At 37.2% G+C, this 27,500-nt stretch overlaps 2 protein-coding genes across 3 annotated transcripts; one reads left to right on the top strand and one right to left on the bottom strand.

The window, feature by feature from the left end:
- The first annotated feature begins 4,492 nt into the window (after positions 1-4,492).
- Positions 4,493-26,154, top strand: LOC122001856. Of its 2 annotated transcripts, none has more exons than XM_042556818.1 (14): positions 4,493-4,825; positions 4,929-5,022; positions 13,065-13,251; positions 13,325-13,583; positions 14,331-14,546; positions 14,623-14,709; positions 14,781-14,915; positions 17,405-17,518; positions 17,598-17,845; positions 17,921-18,001; positions 18,093-18,324; positions 25,116-25,214; positions 25,304-25,489; positions 25,797-26,154. In XM_042556818.1, the coding sequence occupies exons 1-14, from the start codon at positions 4,532-4,534 to the stop codon at positions 25,893-25,895; spliced, it is 2,331 nt and encodes a 776-aa protein (XP_042412752.1). In that variant the 5' UTR covers positions 4,493-4,531; the 3' UTR covers positions 25,896-26,154. The 2 variants fall into 2 exon arrangements, with proteins under 2 accessions (XP_042412752.1, XP_042412753.1); XM_042556819.1 differs by having other exon boundaries at positions 4,689-4,825; positions 4,913-5,022.
- On the bottom strand, positions 26,155-26,915 carry LOC122001857. The gene is made up of 2 exons (XM_042556820.1): positions 26,546-26,915; positions 26,155-26,472 (listed from the first exon to the last, which is right to left on the bottom strand). The coding sequence occupies exons 1-2, from the start codon at positions 26,870-26,872 to the stop codon at positions 26,320-26,322; spliced, it is 480 nt and encodes a 159-aa protein (XP_042412754.1). The 5' UTR covers positions 26,873-26,915; the 3' UTR covers positions 26,155-26,319.
- Positions 26,916-27,500: the final 585 nt, after the last annotated feature.

Here is a 27,500-nt window from a genome sequence, read left to right as displayed (position 1 = left end):
AGAGCCGACATCGCCGCTCCTCCACAGCCCTGCCGACGCCGCTGCCCTCTCTGGACCGGAGTAGCGTCGCCTGTGCCCTAGCGCTGCCGCTACCGAGACTCCTTGGCCGAGTATCCTCTGTGCCCTAGCATCTCCGCCGACGCCGGGCAGTGTCGGCCTTCCTTCCTCTGCTTCCCGATTCCCCTTTTCCTCCTCTGTGCCAAACCCTAGTGCCCAACATCGTCTTGCCGGCCGAGGTTCATCTGTGCTCTAGTTTAGGGTTCACAGCCGCCGATACCGCACAGTGCAGCATCGACGTCGAACTTCTTCTCCGCTGTGCTCGTGCCCTAGCATCGTTGCCACCTTTGTTTGTCCCGGCTCAGCACCACAGTGGCATTGGGACTTCGCCAGAGGAAGCTTCGGACCTGATTGGGGTACGATGTGTTTGGTATCAGGCTTGTAAGGATCTGATCACATTTTTGTTTTCTTTGTGTGGGTATATTATGTTTAATTGGTTGATCAATCTTGTAGTTTCAGCCATTTCTAAATACAGATCAGGTCGTTGAGTTCCTATCACAAATTCCTTCGGTCGTGAGCCATCAGCGAACATTATCGTGTTAGGTGAGTTTTGGATTAGTTCATGTATTAATCTAATTCAATTTGATTGTAGATAATTGGGGATATCTAATCCATTGTAATGGTGAAATGAGTTAAGTTAAACCTAGTTAAATTTGGATTAATGGTTGGTTAGCTAATTAAATGCATAAGGGTATTAGCTAAATCTGTATATGTTTAATATCACAGGACATTAATTTGTGACGAGCACTTTGACGCAGAGGTTGTCTAGCTCGATCTATATTGGAGGCGGGTACTTTGACTTATGTCTTTTGATATGCATAATAATGTGTTTAACATATAGCATGATTGTGTTTTCCATTTGTTTCGGTTGGTCACTACATGATCTATTACATGTTTGCTTGTTTACTCGTTATGCACTGCATGTTACTATTTACCTGATCATACATGCTTTAGGTAGTGACCCAACCATATGATACATTATGTTCAGGACCTAGGGTTTATTTGATACCCTATCTGTTTGTGTACCTTCCAACTGATACATTCACTTGTGGTACACCTTTTATTTATGTATGGATCTTGCTATGCTATTCATGATATTGTCATGTTTAGAGTCATGCATCATCTTGCATGATTGCATGCTGTGCGATTGTCTACTCCATTATTGTGAGCGCATCGCCAGTTACATATATCTGTACACACCACCACTCATGGGTTAGTGGTATATCAGACAGGTGTGTGACAGTTCTGCTGTTTGGCTCCGTTGGTCTGGTGACTCAGCGTGGTAGCCGGCAGACAGTTCCACTCTGTTTGGCTCCGTTGGTTTAGTGTAGCAGCGTTGTAGCCGGCAGACAGTTGGACTTTGTTTGGCTCCGTTCGTCCGCTCATGGGTAGTGTGACTCAGCGTAGTAGCCGGCAGAGAGTCCTCCCCGTCATCGTGGGAGATGAGCATGCGCTCCCTCATTTATTATTTCGGGGTAGGAGTATGTGTACTCGAAGCATCCGTCCACTCGGTCACTCATCGAGGCGGTGATGTCGAGTGCACGGTTGTCACCCACCGGACTCACCATTGTGTGTGAGATGGTTGGCGTCGGGGTGACCATGTCATTGGCATCATATGCATGATGCATTTATTGTTTGTGCATTTACTTGCTGCATTTATTTGGATGCATATGATTGACATGCATACGGGATTATGACACTTCCGATCTGACCGATTACCTTTATACCTTGATCCGGGTTAGTACAGCTTTTCTCCTGTTTTTTTCAGTTGCATTTATCCTTCTCGTATTCAGGAGACTACATGATTAGTGTTGTCTGTTATTTACTTTATTTTGCATATCAGTTGTATCTGTGAGTGTTGGACTCACCCGCCTCCATTGTTGTTATATTTTTAGGTTGAGGCTGTCCAGTCGCTAGTCCCCATCTGCACGTAGTGCTAGTCCTCTGCTGGTCTTGAGTTGTTATTTTATCTTAGTTTCTCTATCAGACTTTGTTTTTAGTCTTGTATTATTTTACTTATGGATATTGTATGGATTCTTATCGTTTGATGGATTTGTGGTATGATTTGGATTTATTCTACTACATGCCTGCCTGGACGGCAGAAGAGGTGAGTTTATCGGATTTGAGCTTTACGAGTGTAGTTGAGTAGGGTTGATTTTGAGTCATGGTATTACTGCTTTGGTTTGCTTATATTTATATAAACTGCGTGGTGATGGTTTATTTACATGTTATTATTCCAACCGCATGTGGCTGAGGTAGATGAGGATGTAGAAAAGTTTCAGATTGTCCGCCATACAAGCGAGATGCTGCCGAAATTTTCTCGGACAGGGACTCCTCCGGGGCGTGACAAGTCACATGAGAATGTTTATGACACTCATATAACGATCCATGAAACATTCTCATGGCGGGTCATTCAGTATATATTCTCTAATATATATCCATGTGTCAACTTGATATCTCATATCCATGACTTGTGAGATTAAGTCATCCGTTGACCTACATGCTAGTCTCAACACATTAATATTGTCCTTGTATATTAATGCTCGACTAGGAATAGTTAAGAGTAGTGTTCTATGTATATCTACAATATCTCGCTATCAATTCAACCAATTGATATGCTGTAGATAAGAACCTACTACCTAAGAATATTATTATACTTATTCAATCGGCACTGAACTGAAATAAATATAATAACCAACTTTGCCTTTTATTAATAATGATATATGATACAAAATGAGCCCTTTACAATCATCTCATAATTGGTAATAGGGATAATACTAACAATTCATCCAACTCTTTCAATATAACTTTCACACAAGCATTCTAGCTCTTTCTATTATGTCGTCTCTCTGATGCCGTACTGCTACAGCTCTACTATGCCTAACTACAACAGACACACTGACATGGAGCTTCGATCCTTAACTACATTTTTGTTGGTAAAATCAGTGTTTTCTAATCAAGTTAATTGTCTATTATTCTTACATAAGACAGTGTAACATGTTACACTTTCTTTATTTGTAACTGAGATTCGAGTTTTAGTAGATTTCCTAATCGATACAGTTTAAGGGATCGTGAGCCTTGGAGTAGGAGTCATCGAAAACTTTGAACCAAGTAAAATCAACTTGCATACTCTCGTTGTTTTTTTTGTAATCCTTATTTTCGCTGCATACTCGTGTTTTCAAAAAGGTTTTAAAAATCGAAAAAGAAAAAAATTTTAAAAACGGGATTCATCCTCTCTCTCTTTCTTTTCGATCCTTCATATTCTCTCCCTTATTTACCTCAATAAATAATCAAAAGGATGAAGCTCGCAAGCTTCGATGGAGATTGGTTTTGGATCAAAGTCATGCCTTCTCAATAGTCTCCATAAAAGGGGAAAATTCAATTTGCCTATTCCATTTAGTGTGATGTGGGGTGGCAGGGCATGGATAAGTTTGCCGACGTCGAAGCTGAGGCCGGAGAGATCACCTCCTCCTTCATCGTCATGGCCCAAGATCGCCCCAGCATCTCGACCCCCAACGTCACTACCCCCCTCGTAATGCCTATTCAGCTCCCTTGATCCCTCATCAAAGAGATGTGCTGAAATATCTGACATCCTCAGTGGTGGAGGGTCAAAAAATTATGATCTGATAGAGACAAGATGAGCAGGCCGGTTCACTATTTTGACAGACTAAGAATTTCCTAACTGACGTCAACTAAGCCCAATCCAAGAAAAGTTTTGAATTAGACGGATTAGACGAGTAAGTCCACGGCAAAAAAAAAAAAAAAAAAATTCTACATTCCATTGAATTTGATCATTTTATAAATAAATATATTTTAAAAAATGTCTAATAAATTTTTTCAAACTTATACATACTAATCAAAGTAATTGATAAAAATATTCATAACTTCATTAAAATATATATATATATATATATATATATATATATATATATAATTAATTAATAAAAAATTCCTACCTTTCATTGAATTTGATCTTTTATAAATAAACATTTCTAAAAAAAATTTTTCTTCTCAAACCACTATAGGGATGTAAATGAACCAAGCCGCTCGTGAGCTATTCGAAACTCGATTCGATAAAAGCTCATTTAATGTGGCTCGTTAAGATAAACAAATCAAGTGTAAGCTTCGCAATACTCGACTCGTTAACTCGTGAATATGTTCGTTAAGTTCATGAATTAACTTTTAAATTAAAAAAATAATAATTTTGATATTAAATTTATAGATTTTATATTTTATTTATCAGTTAAGAAAACTCATTTTCCTACGTGGCTAGCCGTGGAGATCGGGTGGTTGCAAACGGCGAGGTGCAAGTTTGCGGGCATCCGCTCGATGTTCGAATCGCCCACGCCTTCAACCATCGGATCGTTGCCACGTACCAAAATAATGAATGCCCAATGATTTGATCCGCGGGCCGAACCCAAAGATTGTCGAGGTTCTGTTCTTTCTTCCATTTCCGATCCATTTGAGTCAGAGGATGATCTCCCTTCCCTCATGGAAGTCGCCGGGCTCTCTCGTCGCGGCTATCGGTTTCCTTCTCATCCTCGTCTCCTTCGCCCACATGTTTTTGCCCCCGCTCCTCCCCTCCTTTGACTACTTCGGCGGGAGGAACGAAAGGTTGTCTGGTGGAGGAGCGAGTGAAGATTTAGGGACCCGGTCTCCGGCCACCTCGCATGTCCCGGTGGCCTACCGCGGCGCGCCTTGGAAAGCTGAGATTGGGAGGTGGCTCTCCCGTTGCGATCCTTTATCGGTCGCGGTTGAGGTCGTTGAGGTCAATGCAAATCTTATCTCTCTCTCTCTCTCTTTTTTTTTTTTTTTTTTGCATTTATGGAGCAAAAAGCGAATTGTTTGATTTCAGAAGGTCTTATGTGTAGAATATAAGTGACATGATTTGCAAGGACGAGTGTGGCGGTCGAGGCGTATGCAATAGGGAATTGGGGCAATGCAGGTGCTTTCATGGATATGCTGGTTGGTAAAATTTGCAATGCGTAATTTGCTCATCCCTATTTAGTAACTTTGTATTCCTTTTTGGTCACATATTGACTTTAGTGTTTACGTGGGTATGTTTTTAGCGAGAAATAATTATCTGAATTTAGTTGGTTCGTTTCCACAAATGCTAATCATTCACCTAGATACTCGGATTAAGAACTCGAGTTTTTGTGATAATCTTTTCTTGCGATTGGTTGAAAGATGCTGATTAAAACATTGTAAATCTTGTATAGATGGTAAAAGGTCGGTATTGATTTTCAGTGTCCTCATGATAATATTGCTTCAATACTCCAATCAACTCACCAATTGACTCAACACTCCAATCAACCAACTTCACCTGGCTTACTCCTTGTAAGCCTATGCAAAGCTCCAAGATCGAGCTTGTCTGGACCAATCCTTTAGTTAACTGGAACTGTCTTTAGTTGACTCAATATTCAGTCGGTCCAAGTCCAACAGAGAACATTATGTTTTTGAATAAGGATTTTAGAATCAACTCGGCAGTTGACATAGCACTTCAATTGACTGAGCTAACCTTCAATCGGTTCAAAGATTCTAACTTTACTTGGTTTACCCTTTTTAAGCCTACATAAAGCTCTGCATATACCAATTAGGTATCCCTTACCTAGTTTGTTTAATCCACATTATCTTCGGATGATGTTACTAAAAACTGTAAGCTTCAGATTACATTTTCATATGTACTCCCTTATAGCTCGTCATCTTCTAGGTTTTCAACTTCCATATTATCCATGATGATGTTGCCCAAAATTCCATTCTCCACGTCTTCAAATGCCCAAAGCCTCCATGTTCCTAGTCTTTAACCTCCACATCATCCACGATAATATTGCTTAAAGCTCTATGCTTCAGATGTTTGCATGCTCAAAGCCTTTCTTCGATCTCTACATCATCCACAATGATGTTGCCAAAAGACTCCATGGTTTCAGGTCTTCATATGCCTAAAGGTCATGCCTACAGGTCTTCACATACCCAAAACGTCTTTACCACTTGCCCAAAAGCATTGCCTCCATGTCTTCAACCACTTTACCAAAGTCCTTGCTTTTAGGTCTTCAACCAACATGACTCAACTCTGACTAGTCGAACTTGCTAAGTCCTTGGAAACTTAATGCACACGTCAATGTTATAGGCATAACTAACTTAAATCCTTTGTCAAATACATTAAAACATCCTCAAGACAACGTGGTTGAAAACTACCATTTATGAGCATTGTTGCACTTACAATCTTCCTAAACCACTTAGAAATATTGTTGCACTAACTTAAATCCTTTGTCAAACACATTAAAACATCCTCAAGACAATGTGGTTGAAAGCTACCATTTATGAGCATTGTGGCACTAACAATCTTCCTAAACCACTTAGAAATATTGTCGCACTAACATATTTCTCCCCTCCCTCCCTTTCCTTTAGGGTTCAAGGGATACTCCACTCCTTTCTTCTTCTTCTTCTTCTTCAATGTCTATCAAATGCATTTATTCTTCGCCATCTATATCATAAATCTTCCACTTACCTCTTCTTTGCCTCAAGTTGACACACATCTAGATTATTTCATAATATATTTTTTTTATTTCCATTATTTTTTATCTTCTGTGAAAGATTTCACAGGAGACTATTATTGTTTCTCTCAATTCGTTCTTCTCTCAAAGTTGTCTATAAATTTTCTCTCTTAACATTTTCTTCCTTCCTTAAGGAGAAGGTAAGAGTACAAGTATTAGGTAAAATATATGGTGACTCTAATACGACATGGGATAAGATGGTATTAAAGTTGAAAATAGTAGCTAAGAGTGTTCTCGGTAAGTCAAAGGGACATGCACTACTAAATAAGGAATTTTGGTGGTGGAATGAGAAAGTACAAGAGAAAGTGAAGGAAAAACGAATAGCTTATATGAAATTATATATTTGTAAGAATGAGGAAATTTTAAAAAATATACAATAGCCAAGAAAGAGGCTAAGAAAGTAGTGAATGGAGTAAAGAATGAAACTTTTGAATGATTATATCAAAAATTGGATACAAAAGAAGGAGAAAGAGACATTTATAGAATAGCTAAAGTGAGAAAAAGGAAGACAAGAGATCTTATCCAAATAAAATGTATTAAAGATAAATGTAATAGAGTACTAAGTAAACGATGGAGAAATAAAACAACAGTGGAAGAGATATTTTTATCAAATTTTTAATGAAGGTTCAGGTGACCAACTTAACTTAGGTAATTTAAGTAGGTTAAATGAGTATTGAATTTTAAATTTTTATCATAGAATCCAAACTTCAGAAGTAGAACAAGTTTTAAATGGAATGCATAATTGAAAAGTTGTTGGACCAGATGATATTTTGATAGACGTATGGAAGTGCCTAGGGAAATAAGATATTGAATAAAAAAGGACAGCCCGGTGTACAAAATAAGATATTGAATGATTTATAAAATTATTTAACATGATATAAGAAACGAAAAAAATGTTTGATCAATGAAGGATAAGTACTCTAGTTCCATTATATAAGAATAAGGGAGACGTACAAAATTGTGCAAACTATAGGGTATTAAGCTAATGAGTTATACCATGAAACTTTGGAAAAAAGTAAAAGGGCAGCTCGTTGCACGAAGCTCTCGTTATGCGGGGTCTCGGGGAAGGATCCATTGTACGCAATCTTATCTTGTTTTTTGTAAGAGGCTGTTTCCAGGATTCGAACTCGTGACCTTTTGGTCACACAACAACTTTACCATTGCGCCAAGGCTCCCCTTTAAACTTTGGAAAAAAGAAATAGAAAAAAAAATTATGAATGAGACCATAGTGATTGAAAAGTAATTTGGGTTAATGCTTGGAAGGTCGACAATAAAAGTTATACATCTTTTTAGACAACTAATTGAAAAATATCGGGAGCAAAAACAATATCTATACATGGTATTCTTGACTTAGAAAAACTTATGATAGAGTTCTAAGAAAAATTATATAGAGAATTCTAGAAAAGAGAGGTGTTAGTGTAACATATATTGAACTAATTAAGAATATATATGAGGATGTGACAACCAGAGTAAAAACTTAAAGCGGAGTAACTGAAGTTTTTCCAATAAAGATAGGTTACATCAAGGATCAACTTTAAGTCTATTTTTTACACTAATTATGAACGAACTCACTACACATATTCAAGACACAGGATTGTGGTGCATGTTATTTGCAGATGATATTATTTTGGTAGATAAAGCACGTATAGGAGTAAATGCTAAACTAGAATCTTGACCGGAAACACTAAAAGAGAAAAGTTTTAGGTTTAGTAGAATAAAGACAGAATATATGGAATTTAAGCTTAGCAATATTAGTGTAATGAGACAATTGGTAATGTAGCATCCCTAGTGTGTGTGTAAACTTAAACCAACACTGTCGACATGAAGGAAAAATATTGAATTCTTAGCATGAGTTCTTGAATTATTTGTAAACAATAAACTACTAGACTATGCGGAAAGGTAACTAAAGAGGGTCTTCGGGTTGTGCCACCAATACCCTAAGCTGGCTCATTGGTCATTTCTTCCTGCCTCATTCGCCTCATTTCCTGAAAAAGAAAAAGGTCGTAATCTGTGAGTCTAGAGACTCAGCATATTCAAACTATGTTATGAAATAGTTAGCACCCATGATCTAGTGTGCTAAGGGATATCTAGGTTATATAACTTATGACTTACCTACTAATATATTGTGGGCATGCTCATAGGCGTCGACATAGCATACGAGTATAAACATAAACTAAGCATGAAATAGACATAATCATGAGCATGTACATATGCATAGGCATAAACATACTTGCATGGGATACACACCTAAGTATAGACTTAATCATAAGCATCAGCGTGTAATTAAGCTAAGCATGGAAATAAACATAACTACATAGGGTTAGTGAGCTCCCGGGTTAAGGTCATCGGTCACACTCAACTACTTAGGGTTTGGCGAGCTCCTGGGATATGATCACCGGTCACACTCAACCACATAGTTTTCGCGAGCTCCTGAGCTAAGAACACTGGTCACACTCGACCACGTAGATTTGGTAAGCTCTCGGGCTAAGGACACCGGTCATACTCGATCACGTAGATTTGGTGAGCTCCCGGGCTAAGGACACTGGTCACACTCGACCACATAATTACATAAACATGGACATAAGTATAATCATGCACTTAACATAAGCTTGATCACTACTTAAACATGGACATAATCGAAAATCATAACATAAGCATGCCAAATCATAACATAAGCTTAAGCATAGATTTGCGCATCAATATAGCATGAGCATGCATAACAACTTAAACACAGCATAATCGTCAACCCTAAACATAAGCATGCAAATTTATATCATAAGCTTAAGCAAAGACTTGTGCATTAACATAGCATGAGTATGCATAGCAACTTAAACATGACATAACTGTAAACCTAAACATAAGCATACAAATTCATATTATACCTATAGCCTACTAAACTATCATGTTGTGAAGCAAGAGTAAACACAAGCATACAAGGCAAATTCCGAAACTTGCAAGTTCTAGGAGCTAACATGGCATCATCTTCTAAAACACAATAGAGCATAAGGACCTTAAAAAAAATTTGGACCTTACAAAATTCATAGGAGCTAACATGGTATCATCCTTTTAAAACACAATAGATTATAGAAATCTATAACATCCGAAGGTTGGGCCTTCTACTCTAGAATTTGAGCATACATATTTTCTAACTTCTAAGGGAAAACAATTAGTAAGTATGGAGCAAAAAGGTAATGCATCATTTAAATGAGTAACTCCTAAAATAGAATTTTAAATTCCTCTTAAAGAATCTGAATCTTATAATTCCTATACTACTAGTTGAGCATGCAAGGTTCTCAAACTTCAAGGAATAAACACATGGAAAACATGAAGCTATTGTAGATATTCGTCAAGATAATTAACCCCTAAAATCAGTGAATACAACTTCTCTAAAATAATCCGGAACTTAAGAATTCTATAACATAAATTCAACACACCAAGTTCTCTAATCCCTAAGGATAATCACATGGAAGGTCATAAAACATTTATAGAGTTATCCTCAAGATAATGAACCCCTAAAATCAGTGGTTAAACTAAGATGCATGTCTTTCATAGAAATAGAATTTGCAACTAAGATGATTAGCCACAAAATCGGATTCAACTATGAGGATGGTGCACATAAAATCCGAATTAAAACTCAAGGTTCATAAGCTAAACAAGGGGTTTTAAAACCACTACTTACAATATCCGAAATGTCACATCTATCCAAACAAGTTGGAGCATAAGAAGAGGACCTAACTAGAGCACCATACTCACAAAACAATCAGGAACAACAAGCTAAAGGATCCGAAACCACACAAGGACATAGAACTAACAAAAACATAACCCAAGTAGAGAACATGCCTTAAATCTTCGGCTATTAACTCTCCTTTCTTGGTCTTCCCTTGGAGCTCTAGAACCGGTGGAAGAGCAATGGGGAGGAGGAGGAACTTCCTAGGGCCCGTCGAATCCTCCAAAACCACATAACCAATTTAAGAGAACATCTCAAGTTTTATCAACTAAAAAGAATTCCTCTAATTGGCATACAATTTTTATTATGCTAAGTCATCAATTGCATTTAATTTTCATCCATATATATATATATATAAAATATTATAGTTTCTTAAATTTTATGATACTAAGTCACCAATCTGACATTGCATTAAATTTCATATATATATATATATATTTAGTTCATGTATTATAGTTACTTAGTTATTATATATACTATTTATTTTACATGTTACACGTTATATATATAATATATTAATCTTATATATATATTTTTTATATATATGTTTATGTCCTACTATTTTCCATAATTGTAGACTAAATTAATTTTTAGACTATCTACATTTATAAATTCTCAATTAAATCAAATGAACTCTCTTAGCCATTGGATTTTCAGATACTACAGTTAAGATAGGAAATGTTGAGTTGCAAGGAACCAAGAGCTTTAAATATATAGGATCATTTTTACAAAATGATAGAGGGATTGAGAGAGATATTTTATATAAAATACAAGTAGAATGGTTGAAATGGAGGAGAGCGTTGGATATTTTATGTGATCGTAAAGTACCTCTAAAACTTAAAGGAAAGTTCTACAAAATCGTAATTAGGTCTGCTATATTATATGGAGCTAAATGTTGGGCTATAACTCGAGCACATGAGCAGAAAATGAGAGTTGTGGAGATGAGGATGTTAAGGTGGATGTATGGACATATGAAGATGGACAGAATAAGAAATGAGTGCATTAGAGAGAAAGTCAGAGTTGCATCTATTAAGGGAAAATTCCGAGAGACACGTTTAAGATGGTTCGAGCCTGTACTTAGATAACTAATAAATGCTCCAGTTAGGCGATGTGAAACTATGACAAACACACATATCAAACAAAGAAGAGGAAGACCAAAAGAGACTTGGTTATCCGCAATAAAATAAGATAAAATTTATTTAAGTATAGATGATGATATAGTAGGAGATAGAACTTAATGACGTAAAAAGATCTATATAGCCGACCTCATCTAGTGAGATATAACTTGGTTGTTGTTGAACATTTTCTCCCTTTGTGAAGAAAAATGATTCAACATTTATTTCCTTCTCCCAGCATATATACTCAAATGTTGGAATTCTTTTCTACTTTTTTTATTTTTAACATTTTTCCGTGCTTATTAATCTCTCAATTTGTTCATGTTCATAACATAATTGACAGAATCAACTGATACCAGCATGATCACCCAAGTGGGATTGCTATTGTAAATGACTATCTGATTTTTTTTTTTCTGAGAAACCAGCATCATATAAAGATTGAGGAATGTTTGGGGGAAAAAAATAAAAAAAAAACACACTAGAGATTCAAACAAATTAGCTAGCAATTAGTTAGATTATATTAGAGTAGAAAATTGATGAAATCGATTGAAATTTGGTTAAACTGAGAGTTAAATGGATGAAATCAGTTAAAATTTGGTCAACTTGAGATGATTTTGAAAAACTTGACCAATCTACTCTTCTATAAGTAGATAAATCAGGCAGAAATAAATCTTAGTTCTGTTTGTTCTGAACAAGATTGATTTGTTTATACATGGTTCCATTTATTTTGGTCACGCTTATGCTGATTGACCTAGGAAACTGCAGAATGTTTAAATTTAAAGATAAGTGTGAAGTTCGGCAAATGTTGAACAAAACCATAAACCTAGCTTATGGACATATTGATTGGAATCTTTGAATAAGCAAACAATCACTGAATTTTAGTAAAAAGATCTTGGGAAGTCTAAGAGTTTTAGGAAATAACTATTTGATAATATGCATATAGGGGTGAGCAAAATCTCAGTTAAACCAAAATAATGAATTTGGAAGTTCGGTTCGGTTAATTTGGAAATTTATTTATTTTTTAAAAATCCTGATTATTTCGGTTTATTTGATTCAGCTTCAATTTTAAAATTTAGAATTCGGTTAAACCGATTAAATTGAACGGTATCAATCGATTAAACCAGACAGCGGAATAGTATGTTTAGCAGTCGATTGGTAGATGTGACTCTGTCCAATAGTGGTCGATTGATGATGTAGTATCAATTGACTACTATGAAAAGTTCGATTAATTCAGTAACCGACTGAATTAACTGATTTTTTATTGGTTTGATTTGTTCGGTTTTAGTGGCAAAGTTCGTTCGGTTCAGCTTGTCTAAAAAATAGTTCAGTTTCGGTTTGTTCAGTTTGGTTGGTTCGGTTGTTAACTGAATGCTCACTTCTATATGCATAGGCACAGGAAGAGAGAGAGAGAGAAGGCATTTGCTTGTTTTTTGTTTGTTATTGAGTATTCTTTTATCATTTTGATTGGCCTTTATTTTCTCAATGCTGAATTATGTAGTTTCATTTGATAAGTTCCTCATATTGAAAAATTAAAGGTTCACTTTATTCCATGATACAACTTTGAAATGAGCAACAGATTTGTAAGATAAAAATGCTATTGTATTCAAGCAGGTGAAGGATGTGAAACAAAGTTGGAGCTTAAGTGTAATCTTCCTCATTCACCAGAACAACCTTATGGCCCATGGATTGTATCAATATGCCCTGCTTATTGTGACACAACACGAGCAATGTGTTTTTGTGGACAAGAAACAAAATATCCAAATCGTCCAGTGGCAGAGGCTTGCGGATTTAAAATAAAGTGAGTTAGTTTTCTTTCAAAATGTATTTTTCTGTCACTTATCGTGATGCTTATAGTTATTATCTCTGATCAGCTCACCTTCCAAACCTGGTGATCCAAAAGTTACTAATTGGACAAAGGCTGATTTTGAAAATATTTTTACAACGAATGGTTCCAAACCTGGATGGTGCAATGTAGACCCAGAGGATGCATATGCTTCAAAAGTAAAATTTAAAGTGGAATGTGATTGCAAGTATGACTGTCTTTTGGGACAGTTCTGTGAGATTCCAACATTATGTAGTTGTGTCAACCAGTGCTCTGGACACGGACATTGTCGTGGTGGATTTTGTGAGGTATGCTAAACTAAAAAATAGCCAACCCCACCTAGTGGGATAAGATTTGGTGGTTGTTGTATGCTAAACTAAAAAAGGAACTCCTAAGAGAAACTAAGCACCATAAATTTTCTTCCATTTTCTGATAGTCTGCCAATGACATAATTCTAAACTTACTAAGTCTAATTGTGTTCTAATTAATGAACATATTGTACTTCTGAATTATGATGTTTAGTTACTTCTATAGTTCTACTTTATACACATGTAGCTCACCCAACCATATGTCATGTGCCAGAGTGTTGAATAGTTAAGAAACAATACATACAAAAAGTTAAATATAAATGAAAAGGTCAAAATGAATGTATGAGGATGTTTATCCTAGAATAGTTGGGTATAATTCTAAAAGTTAAATGCAAGACAATAGGATAAGATAGTACTATCATGACTAAAGACAATAAGTTTTACATTCAGGGTAGTTGAATCAATTGAAGTGTTGATGGTGTAAGGCTTAGAGGGACACCAAAGAAAATTCTATTAAGCTTAATCAACAGTGAGACATCTGATATTACTAGCAATATAGTCTTGTATAAAGTTCAATGCTCGGATATTATCTATGTAGCTGTTCAGAAATAGTTCAGTTTCATAGCAGCTTCTTGTTGTTCATGTATCTACTTTTATTCTGTTCCTAGTTGATATACTTGAAGTTATGATACATTGATACTCATAAGACATCCTCTTTACAATTTTATAATACATAAAGTTTTTCAGTGTGACAGAGGTTATTATGGGATAGATTGTAGTGTTCCATCTGCCTTATCACCTATGCAAGACTGGCCAGTATGGCTTCGACCAGCTAAAGTTGATTTACCTGACAAGGTATCCATCAATGGTGAGCTGATGACCATCAAAGCTGTAGTAAAAAAGAAAAGGCCACTAATCTATGTTTATGACCTGCCACCAGAGTTCAATGCACACCTTCTTGAAGTAAGCTTGTGACTTATTGTCTTTGTTTGATTTAATGTTCAGAAACGCTTCATTTCTTCACCTTTTGCCCTTATAGGGTCGACATTTCAAATTTGAGTGTGTTAACAGAATATATACAGACAAGAACAGGACATTGTGGACAGATCAATTATATGGGTCACAGGTGTGAACTTACAAAACCATAATCTATTATTTCACCTTAACATATCCTTACAATTATTTATTTATGTTTAGATGGCACTCTATGAGAGCATTCTTGCTAGTCCTTATCGAACAATGAACGGTGATGAAGCAGATTTCTTATATGTTCCTGTTCTTGATTCATGTATAATTACTCGTGCAGATGATGCACCTCATTTACGAATGAAGGTATGAGTACATTTATGAAATCTTATAATTGCTCCTTTGTTGATTTACATTGTTTCTTCTAATGAACAAATCTTGCAATGCAAAATGCTTCATTTGTTTCTTTAAAATACTCTTCTAACAACAACAGCAACAACAAAACCTTATCCCACTAGGTAGGGTCGACTAAAATACTATTCTAGGAAAATGTTTTAAATTTGTTAAGAAAACTTATTTTTCATATATTTGGTAGTGCATATTAGAGGTGTTAGTGTTAAGGGATATTAGTGAAGGAGGTTTAGTTAAGCATTAGTTTTTTTAAGTTTAGGGTTACCATAACAGTTGTCCCATTAACAGAAACAATACATTATTTTCTCTCTCCTAAACTCTATAGAGGATCAAAGTCACCCATTTAGCTTAGAGTATTTTGTATTCCTAAGGGAGAGGTCAACATCTTTGATCCTTTCTCCTTTGTCTCATTCTCCATCATAGCTAAGTCATCTGCACAATTACTTCCAAGCCCTCTATGCAATATCGTGCGATCTTGACAGCATGACTATGGATAACCAACTTTTGGAAACAGGTGGAGGGGAGCAATGCAACACTGCAATATATAGTTGACGGGGGAGCACGTCTCTGTTAAGAACTCTTATCTTTTGAGTTTGTTGCAAGGGCATCCATTTGATGGTCATGCTTCAAATGAAGGCAAGCACAAACAGTACCAACCTTTCCTTTGCTTGTGGTCCTGTGTACTCCAACTATATTGTGAGCTTTGTTAATCAAGGTCAAACCATGTCATTGGCTGCTTGCTTTATTCACTATATTTTTGTTTCTCGAGTGTGTGAATATTATATTTTCATCACATAATTGTAATATCTTATTTGTTGCCGACCTATAAGAGGTTCTTTAGTTCAGGTAACAGAGTGAACATGGATAGTATTTGGACTCTAGTTTGAGAGGGACCGTTAGAGGAATTAGTTTTAATAAGGTTATTAGTGTAGCAGGGTTAATCTTGCATTGGTATTTTAGATTTAGGGTTATGTTTATAGACCTAGACATTGTAATAGCTATCCCATTAACAAAAGCAATACAATATTTTTTTCTTTCCTAATTTTTTTTTACCTTTACTAAATTCTATATTATGTATGAGGATGAGATGGATAGTATCCTCTAGTTTCTGGGTAATGCAGGAAAGTAATATATGACACATGAATTAAGCATGAACATGATAGCTCCTATCCAAATCATATTTTATTTCTTGTTTTTGGTATCATTTAAATATTTACAGTCATAATTTAAACATCATTTATGTATCTAAATCTTGCATATTTTAATAATAATAAAAAAAAGTAGTCCGGTGCACAAATCTCCCGCTATGCGGGATCCCGGAGAAGGATCCATTGTACACAGTCCGGTGCTTACCTTGCATATTTTAATGTATATAATTTATTTAATTATTTTAATCTCAAGTATTTGTGAATTTTATACTGTTATCTATTATATTATACATTTAGTTTAATATACTGCCCCTTCAATGGTTATTTTTTACATTTACAAATTTTAATTTAATTTATTCATATTAAATATGCATAGCATCATGATGTTCTTGTCATTGTCTTAGAATGATCAAATGATTTAACTAGTAGATCCTGTTTAAGTAAAATTAACTTCAACTTTAAAATTATTGAAGAACAACAGCTGAGATGACTTTTTCTCCAAGTTTAAGTTGGTTCCCTCCTATATGGAGGTATCTCTATGTCCTCTAGCCCTTAAAGTGAATTGTGTCATGCAATCGACCTATCCTCCACATGCTAAGTTTTTATGGGGCCTTTGATATCATTTGCGTGGATTCACTTTCTACATGTATATGTTGCTTTAGGAACAAGTCATATGGGAGTACAACTGCTTGGGTGGCATGTAGATTGAACCCTCTTTGTCACAGCAAGGATCACTTCTTCGTTGAATTGCCTGTGTAGGAAATTCTTGTCTGAATCAGTAGGCCACCGGCTATATGCATCAGTGATCTGCTAATCCATTGATGTTGTTAGCTGCATGCAGACAAGGGTGGCTTGGAGAATCTGGTTTGATCAGTGAGTATTTGCATTGAACCTGCCATCCTTGGAGTGGATTCAATAGATGGTTGAGTCCATTATCTTTTGCTCTGGTTCCATTGACATTATTGATGAGATTGTGAATTATGACTCCATCACGATGTTGTGAATTATGAATTCTGACCCCAATGGAGGTATCTATGTTGCATGATGCTCTGTAGTTTATTGAGGGGCCACATTGCTTCATTCTGTCTCCTCTCCATTTAACAGTGGAGATGAGACTCTTTCGTATATAGATTTGTTAGAACTTAAAATTTTTGTTAGATTGGTTAAAAATTCATGCTAGATTTAGCAATTATCTCATTTTTTAAGAGTGATTCAAGTTATTGTTTTTATTGAATAGCTATGATTCGTAACAAATTTCATTGAAACCCTAGCAATTATATATCACTTTAATCTTAGGAACAAAAAGGTCTAAGAAGTTACTTTGCTTTGGAATTCTACAAGAGAGTTTATGATCATATAGTTGAGAAGTATCCTTACTGGAATCGCTCTGCTGGGAAGGACCATATTTGGGTATGACACTATCCCAAGTGAGAATTTAAAATTTTCAACTTTCTGATGGGAACCTAACTTCATTGCTCGTATCTGACAGTTTTTTTCATGGGATGAAGGTGCTTGCTATGCCCCAAAAGAGATCTGGAATAGCACTATGTTAGTTCATTGGGGCAATACAAACTCAAAGCATAATCACTCTACAACAGCTTATTGGGCCGACAACTGGGATCCAATTCCTTCTTCTAAAACAGGTACTCACCCCTGCTTTGATCCAGAAAAGGATCTTGTCCTTCCTGCATGGAAAAGGCCTGAACCAGGTGCAATATGGGCAAAACTTTGGGCAAGGTACATATCAAGAGTATCCATTTGTAGGCTTTTCATGATTACTTTGTCTGACATTGTTATAACTGAATGTCATAGACCACGCAAAGAGCGTACTACATTATTCTACTTCAATGGAAACTTAGGACCTGCCTATGAGAATGGTAGACCTGAAGACACGTGAGTAAATTATCTTTGAACATCATGGGATTGGCATCAGTGATTTTACTGTCAGTCATTTAGTAGCTTCTTTTTCCAAACAACATTTCAGATATAGTATGGGCATTCGACAGAAGCTTGCTGAGGAATTTGGTTCTACACCTAACAAAGCGGGCAAGTTTGGGAGACAGCATACTCCAAATGTAACTGTTACCAATATACGCTCTTCCAAGTATTATGATGATGTAGCTAGCTCTATCTTCTGTGGTGTCTTGCCTGGGGATGGATGGAGTGGACGCTTGGAAGATAGCATTTTGCAAGGATGCATTCCTGTAATAATTCAGGTAAGCAGACATTCTTGCTTTGCTTTTAAAATAGAGTTAACCAATTGCACACCAGGAGTTTATATGCAATGTTGTCCCATGTACCATGGCTCTTTTCTTTTTCAAACTTGATTAATTGAGTTTCAAATTGTACAATGGCGACATTAATGAAACCAAAGCTTGATCTTGGGTTTCCCACTTCTCGTATTTTGGTCCAATTTTCTCCTTGGAGTATGATGTGAGCCAAGAAGAGGCATTGAAGGGAATTGGGGGACCCATGACAAGGTCCAAGACTAAGAGAATGAAGCAAACTTTGGAAGGCTTAATAATGAGGCTCAAGGAAAAGGAGGATCAATGCACAATGGAGGCAACAACTAAGTGGATCACATTCCTTCAATTTGAAAGTGAAATTGGACCAACATGAGGGCCATTTTCGTGTGCATGCATGGGGGGTTTTTCTAAAGTGACTTTTGATGTCCTTTGTGGGTTTTTAATGCATTTTTGAAAGTTCCTAAGCTAGTATAACAAATACCATGCATGCATGGTTGCATTAAGCTAGTATTAGGGATTAGTGGTTGCATTAGTGGATAATAAAACCCATGCATGCAAGCATGATATTTATTGCATAATTAGTGCACAGGGGATCTTAAGGGATGTTAAATAGGAGAACTCTTGTATGACAAATCATGTAAGTTTGAATGAAAATTTGAGTTTCTCTTTTGTGAGAGCTTCCTTCTTGTTCTTAGGCAAAGAACTAATTTCGATCTTATGAAGGCAACTTGTGACGATCAAAACTCCATGACTTATCACTCACCTTCTCATCTTGCTTGAGTGTGACATCAATACCCTTCCCCAAGCTGAATTTCAAGGCGATCTATTTACAAGGTTTCTTTATCATTTGGTATCAGAGCCTTGGCTCCTTGATTTTCAGGTTTGTATCTTGTTTTCATCTTTGTTCTTGTCCATCTTTGTTGATCTCTTCGTCCCTATCTATCATAAATTTCTATTCGCTATTTGGGTCCTCAACTCAAAAAAAAAAAAAAAAAAAAAAAAAAGGAAAATTCGGAAAAAAAAAAACAAAAGAAAAAAAAGAATCATTAGAGTCATTGATTTCTGATTGAAAAAAAAAGAGGAGGATTTGTGAATTGAAAGGACTCAATATTCTTTCTTTGTGAAATCTGAATTCAAAGATATATTCCTTCCATTGCTCTTGATCATTGCTGAATTTCTCGTTTTATCCGTTTATTTCTCTTGTTCTACTCATATTTCTCTTGTTGGTTTTTTATTCACTTGATTGCCTACTTGTTGTCTTGAGAAAGATATTGATAAGGTTCTTTCCTTAAGAGCTTATAAAGGAAGCTGAGTGGATAAATTTGAGTGCAACCACGTGAGTAGAGTGGTGAGGTCCGTCTAACATTTCTTTTGTAATTTTCCTTGTCATCTTCTATTTTTTTTTTTTTTTTGCAAGCATGAGTGGGGAAAAATCACCTCATTCCCCTAGGCGAGATCTTAATATGCTTCAAATGGAGGCACTTACTCAACAATTTGAGAGAATACTTCAAAGACAACTTGAAGAAATACACGAAAGGATGGACCGACTTGAAGGAGAAAAAGTTTCGAACCGTGGGGGCAATTCTAATCATGAAGAATTTCATCAAAGTGAACCATTCTATGATTCACCAAGAGAAAGAAGGAGGCATGAAGGGGGAAGAAGACGTGAAAGAGGAGGTAGAGACCATAGACGAGGAGATGATCTAGGAGGTGTGAAAGTCCAGATACCTTCCTTCCAAGGGAGGAATGATCCTGAAACATATCTTGCATGGGAGATGAAAATAGAACAAATTTTCTCATGCCACAATTACAATGATGCAAAGAAAGTAAAGGTGGCTGCCCTTGAGTTCACCGATTATGCCTTAATTTGGTGGGATCAATTGCAAAAGGAGAGAAGAAGGTATGGAGAGCATCCTATCAACACTTGGGACGAAATGAAGACTTTGATGAGAAGGAGATTTGTGCCTTCCCACTACCATAGGGAATTGCACAACAAATTGCAAAGACTCACCCAAGGGAGTAGGAGTGTGGATGATTACTACAAGGAGATGGAGGTGGCTTTGATTAGGGCCAATATTGTGGAGGATAGGGAAGCTACCATGGCTCGGTTTCTCCATGGCCTAAACCGAGACATTGGAGACATTGTGGAGTTACAACATTATGTGGAGCTTGACGACTTAGTGCATCAAGCAATGAAAATAGAGCAACAATTAAAGAGAAAGGGCGTTATGAAGAAATCATCTTCTCCAAACTACTCTTCAAGTTGGAAGGACAAGCCAAAGAAGGAGGGTTCTTCTTCAAATTCTAAGGAGGCAGCAAGCACTAAGAAGCCTATTCCTACTACCTCTTCTTCCACTTCTAAGAGTAGGGATATCAAGTGTTTTAGGTGTTTGGGAAAAGGTCATATTGCATCCGAATGCCCGAATAAGAAGACTATGGTGGTGAGAGATAATGGGAGTATCTCTAGTGAAGAAATTACTTCTCATTCCTCTTCCTCAAGCGATGAGGAAAATGATGGAGCAGCCTATGCGCAAGATGGAGATCTCTTGGTGGTTAGGAGATTATTGGGAAGCCAAGCCAAGGAGCATGAGGAGGACCAAAGAGAAAATATTTTTCATACCCGCTGCCTTATTCAAGGTAAAACATGCTCTATGATCATTGATGGTGGAAGTTGTACCAATGTGGCAAGTACTAGGATGGTCACCAAACTCAACCTCAAGACTACACCACATGCAAGACCATATAAACTCCAATGGCTTAGTAATAGTGGAGAATTGGTAGTGAATCAGCAAGTGTTGATTAATTTCTCCATTGGCAAATATGAAGATCAAGTTCTATGTGATATTGTGCCTATGGAGGCAAGCCACATTCTTCTTGGAAGACCTTGGCAGTTTGATAGGCGAGCTCACCATGATGGATTCTCCAACAAGTTCTCTTTTGTTCACAATTCTCGCAAAGTCACACTTGTACCGTTATCACCAAGGGAGGTTTGTGAGGATCAAATAAAAATGAGAGAGAAAAGATAAAAAGAAGAGCGAGAGCTTAAGAAAAAGAAAGAATGTGTGAAAAAGAAAATACTTGATTTTGAGGACAAAATTCAAAAGAAAAGAGAGAATGAGGAAAAGAAAGAGAGAAAAATAGAAAATTTGTTTACAAAAGGAAGTGAGGTGAAGAAAGCTTATTTGACAAGGCAGCCTATATTTATTCTTTTGAGCAAGGAAACTTGCTTGGAATCTAACCCTAACTCCTTGCCTAGTGATGTTGTTGTTATTTTACAGGATTTTGAGGATGTGTTTCCCAAGGAAGTACCTCACAGTTTGCCACCAATGAGGGGGATTGAACACCAAATAGACCTTATTCCTGGCGCTTCTCTGCCCAATAGGCCAGCTTATAGGAGCAATCCTCAAGAAACAAAGGAGATACAAAATCAAGTGGAGGAGTTATTGCAAAAAGGATGGGTCAGAGAAAGTTTAAGTCCTTGTGTTGTACCCGTAATTTTGGTGCCTAAAAAGGATGGATCATGGAGGATGTGCACTGATTGTAGAGCAATCAACAACATCACAATTCGGTATAGACATCCTATCCCTAGACTTGATGATTTGCTTGATGAATTGCATGGTGCTTGCTTCTTTTCTAAAATTGATTTGAAAAGTGGGTACCATCAAATTAGGATAAGGGAAGGGGATGAATGGAAAACAGCTTTCAAAACCAAATATGGATTGTATGAATGGTTGGTAATGCCTTTTGGATTAACTAATGCACCAAGTACTTTTATGAGGCTTATGAACCATGTCTTACGAGAATTTCTTGGAAAATTTGTGGTAGTATACTTTGATGATATTTTGGTATATTCCAAGAGTTTTGTTGAGCATCTTGCACATCTCCAATCTGTCTTGCATGTCCTTAGAAAGGAAAAACTATATGCTAACTTGGAAAAATGTTCTTTTTGCACTACTCATGTGGTTTTTCTTGGTTTTGTCATAAGTTCTAAAGGAGTGCAGATTGATGAAGGGAAAGTTAAGGCCATTAGAGATTGGCCAACTCCTAAAACTGTGAGTGAGGTTAGGAGCTTCCATGGGTTGGCAAGTTTCTATAGGAGGTTTGTGAAGGACTTCAGCACAGTGGCAGCACCTCTAAATGAAATTGTTAAGAAAAACATGGGTTTTAGATGGGGAGAGAATCAAGAAAAGGCATTTCAAACACTTAAGGATAAACTCACACATGCACCCATTCTTGCTTTACCTGATTTTTCCAAATCTTTTGAAATTGAATGTGATGCATCTCATGTGGGTATTGGGGCTGTTTTACTTCAAGATGGTCATCCCATTGCATATTTTAGTGAGAAACTAAGTGGCGCCACTCTCAACTATTCCACTTATGATATAGAATTGTATGCACTTGTTAGAGCATTACAAACATGGCAGCATTATCTTTTGTCTAAAGAATTTGTCATTCATAGTGATCATGAATCTTTGAAGTATTTGAAAGGGCAAGGGAAGCTCAACAAAAGGCATGCCAAATGGGTCGAATTTCTTGAACAATTTCCTTATGTGATTAAGCATAAGCAAGGAAAGGTAAACGTTGTAGCAGATGCACTTTCAAGAAGGTATAACTTGTGAGCTACACGTGAAACTAAATTGCTTGGCTTTGAACATATTAAGGAATTGTATATACATGATAATGAGTTTTCCCAATTATATGCTGCGTGTGAAAAGAAATCACAAAATGGGTTTGCTAGGCATGACAACTACTTGTTTAAGAATAACAGACTTTGTGTGCCTAGAGGATCCATGCGTAAATCGCTAGTTAGGGAAGCACATGAGGGGGGTTTAATGAGACACTTTGGGGTTCAAAAGACCTTAGAAATGCTGCTTGAACATTTTTATTGGCCACACATGAAACACGATGTGCAGAAATTTTGTGTACAGTGCATTGTGTGTAGAAAAGCAAAATCTAAGACATTACCTCATGGACTTTACACGCCTTTGCCTATTCCTAATTTTCCTTGGACTGACTTGTCTATGAATTTTGTTTTAGGGCTACCACGTACTCAAAAAGGTAAGGACTCCATTTTTGTGGTAGTTGATAGATTCTCCAAGATGACACACTTCATACCTTGCCACAAAGTGGATGATGTAACTCATGTGGCAGATTTGTTTTTCAAAGAGGTGGTAAGACTTCATGGCATGCCTAGGAGCATTGTTTCAGATCGTGACACCAAATTTTTAAGCCATTTTTGGAGGACCTTATGGAACAAGCTGGGAACAAAGCTTCTTTTCTCCACCACATGCCACCCACAAACTGACAGCCAGACTGAGGTGGTAAATAGGACACTTTCTACTCTTCTTAGAGCAATTATTAAGAAGAACATTAAGTCTTGGGAAGAATGTTTACCTCACGTTGAATTTGCTTATAATAGGGCGGTCCATTCTACTACTCAATTTTCTCCTTTTGAGATTGTTTATGGGTTCAATCCACTAACACCTCTTGATTTGCTTCCTTTACCTAACACTTCTTCTTTAGTTCACAAGGATGGCAAAACAAAGGCAGAATATGTGAAGAAGCTTCATGAGCAAGTTAAAGCTCAAATTGAGAAGAAAATGGAGCAATATGCAAATCGAGCCAATAAAGGGAGATAAAGAGTGGTCCTTGAACCCGGTGATTGGGTGTGGGTTCATATGAGGAAGGAACGGTTTCCTACCCAAAGGAAATCAAAGCTTCAACCAAGAGGAGATGTACCATTCCAAGTGTTGGAAAGAATTAATGACAATGCTTACAAAATTGATTTGCCCGGTGAGTATGGTGTTAGTGCAACATTTAATGTGGCTGATTTGAGTCCTTTTGATGTAGGAGATGAAGACCTAAATTCGAGGACGAATTCACCTAAAGAAGGAGGGAATGATGTGAGCCAAGAAGAGGCATTGAAGGGAATTGGGGGACCCATGACAAGGTCCAAGACTAAGAGAATGAAGCAAGCTTTGGAAGGCTTAATAATGAGGCTCAAGGAAAAGGAAGATCAATGCACAATGGAGGCAACAACTAAGTGGATCACATTCCTTCAATTTGAAAGTAAAATTGGACCAACATGAGGACCATTTTCGTGTGCATGCGTGGAGGGTTTTTCTAAAGTGACTTTTGATGTCCTTTGTGGGTTTTTAATGCATTTTTGAAAGTTCCTAAGCTAGTATAACAAATACCATGCATGCATGGTTGCATTAAGCTAGTATTAGGGATTAGTGGTTGCATTAGTGGATAATAAAACCCATGCATGCAAGCATGATATTTATTGCATAATTAGTACACAGGGGATCTTAAGGGATGTTAAATAGGAGAACTCTTGTATGACAAATCATGTAAGTTTGAATGAAAATTTGAGTTTCTCTTTTGTGAGAGCTTCCTTCTTGTTCTTAGGCAAAGAACTAATTTCGATCTTATCAAGGCAACTTGTGGCGATCAAAACTCCATGACTTATTACTCACCTTCTCATCTTGCTTGAGTGTGGCGTCAATACCCTTCCCCAAGCTGAATTTCAAGACGATCCATTTACAAGGTTTCTTTATCAGAGCACTTCCTCACAACATGCCTCATAAAACTGATGTGGTTGGAAGGGCTATTGTTTGTTATACTTTGTTAAGTTTGTTAAATTATTAAGAGGTGTCCAAGCTTTAAAAGTTTGTTATACTTTTAGGGCACATTAGGCCTTATATTAGTGTTTAATTTATCACATACATTGTCTTACTAATCTTGACACATTGGCGTAGGATGGTATCTACCTTCCATATGAGAATGCCCTGGACTACAGTAGCTTTTCGGTTAGAATTCAAGAAGATGAGATTACAAACTTGCTTCAAATTCTTCAGGTAGTATACCAGTCCTCTCATACTATCTGTTGCTTATGTAGAAAATTCCTGATGATCTTGTTAACATTTTTTTTTTTTTAATTGGACAGCGGTTAGATGAGACAGAAATAGATCTTATGTTGGCAAATCTACATCAAATCTGGCAGAGGTTTCTATATCGTGATTCTGTGCTGCTTGAAGCTCAAAGGCAAAAGAAAATTTTCCCCGATGAGGAAGGATGGGCAGTAGAATTCTCTAAATTGGAGGAAGATGATGTCTTCGCGACATTTATACAGGTAAAACAATCATCTTCATCGGTATGTATTAGCTGAGTTTCCACAATTTTTCCACATGCTTTCGCTGTAGCTAAAAGTTAAGCAGTAATAAGTCTTTCATGCGTTATTTATCCCTAACTAGTGGTTCGAGGTAATCTATTTGAGCTTTGGCTAAGAATAAGATTAAGACAATAGACTTGGGTCTTAGTATCGTACGATTGTGTCAATACTATCCTCAAAACTGAACTTAGTAGATTGGTCAGCCGAATTTGTTTATCTTGTTAATTATCTCTCTTCTCCCTCTGTTTTTTTTTTTTCAATCATGCAGATACTGCATTATAAACTGCATAATGATCCATGGAGACGAAATCTAGCCCGAGCGAGGGATTATGGCATGCCAAATGCTTGCTTGAGAAGAAAACTCTAGTATTCTTCAAGAACATTAATTCCACGCAATTCTTTGGATCCCACAACAGAAGAGGTAAATTGTACAGATAGCTGTTCCCCATCAATTATTTGGCACGTACATGTTTCCACAAGCATACGGAAGCATTCTCTTGGCCCATATTTTGATCCAAATGAGGAATTATTTAGAGAGAAGATTGGACAATTTTGTCAAAGGTACGCTGGATTCTGTCTTTTTTAAGTGAGGTTCTGTTCTTTAATATCATCCAATTACTTCTCAATTATACTAGAACGTATTCATTTCATCAATTCTCATCAGAAACTTCTCCATCTTCTTCCAGAAAACAAGGCCCTCGTACATTAATTTACATGCACCAAATTAAAACCAAAATGACAGCACTTATTCCATTCACAAATCACAACCAGCAGTATCTATACATGAGATATTACTGCGTTTCCAGATCTCCCTTTACACACGAAGCCACCAGCCGCTGCAACCCTTTGCCACGCTTTCTCTTCACCTTCTCCGCATTACTCCTCTTCATCTCTTCACCCCCACTCGTCTTCTCCTCCTCCTCCAACTCTCTCGCTTCCTCGAACTGCAAAATTCCACCGAATAAGTTATTCAAAATGAATTAATTGTAAAGGATTAGCGAATACATAATAACTCGCCTTAAGCAGGCGTTTCTCAAGGTATTCCACGCGGTCCATGAGGTTGCCTTTGACCTGCGTTTCGACGACGACTGCTCCGATAGGCCGACACCGGCGCCGGTCGGTGCTTCTAGGTGAAGAGTCGACCGAAGAGATGCTGACTTCGCTCGTCGTCACGGCTCCAGCGTCGCCGGACGCAGCGGCGGAGGTGCTGCGGCTGCTGTGACTGCCACGGAGCTCCTCAAGGTAACCCAGCATGATATCCAACCGATCCACGCGGGCCAAAATGCCACCGCCCGACGAGGGCTGCGAGCGTACAACTTCGCTGCTGGCGACGTGGGCTGCCATTGCCGAACCGAATCCGAGGACGCGTGCGTTTTTATTATCGAGAAGAAGCGCGAGAGCTTTCTGAGACGGGGAGAGAGGGATGGAGCGGTGACGAGAAGGGCGACGCGTGTGACGCGGCTCTGCATGCGTCGACTGCGCTCGTTGAACGCGTGGTGCGAGGGGGGGTGCTCCGTTGGCGGGTGATTTCATGCAATATAAATATACAATCGTAGACGCCATTTGTGGGAGATTGACCAAAATAAAAACTTGCAAGAGAGTGTATATATATAATCTGTACAACCATTCCGTGGATATTCTTAGATGATCTTCATATACTCGGGTGTTCAGAGTCTTTTCCGGATGCCTCAAAAGTAACTTTTGAGAATTAAGACGTTTGGGAGGGACTTACAGGCGTTCGGATATACAAAGGTCGTCTAAGAATATATATGGAACGGATGTAAAAATTAATAAATTAAATCTCTTTTTATATATAGAGAGGGAAAGAGATATGATATGTAGTGTGACGCAACTTGCGCGACCTTAAGCGACATCTGATGAGGGCTATATGATATAGTCAAAAATTTAATTTTTTTAATCTTTCTTATTTGCATATAATAATTTTTTTTTTCTTTTTTCTCTTAAATTAAAA

Source organism: Zingiber officinale, chromosome 7A (assembly GCF_018446385.1).
Source record: "Zingiber officinale cultivar Zhangliang chromosome 7A, Zo_v1.1, whole genome shotgun sequence".
In the NCBI taxonomy this organism is placed as follows: Eukaryota; Viridiplantae; Streptophyta; class Magnoliopsida; order Zingiberales; family Zingiberaceae; genus Zingiber; species Zingiber officinale.
This window is presented reverse-complemented; position numbering and strand designations above follow the sequence as displayed.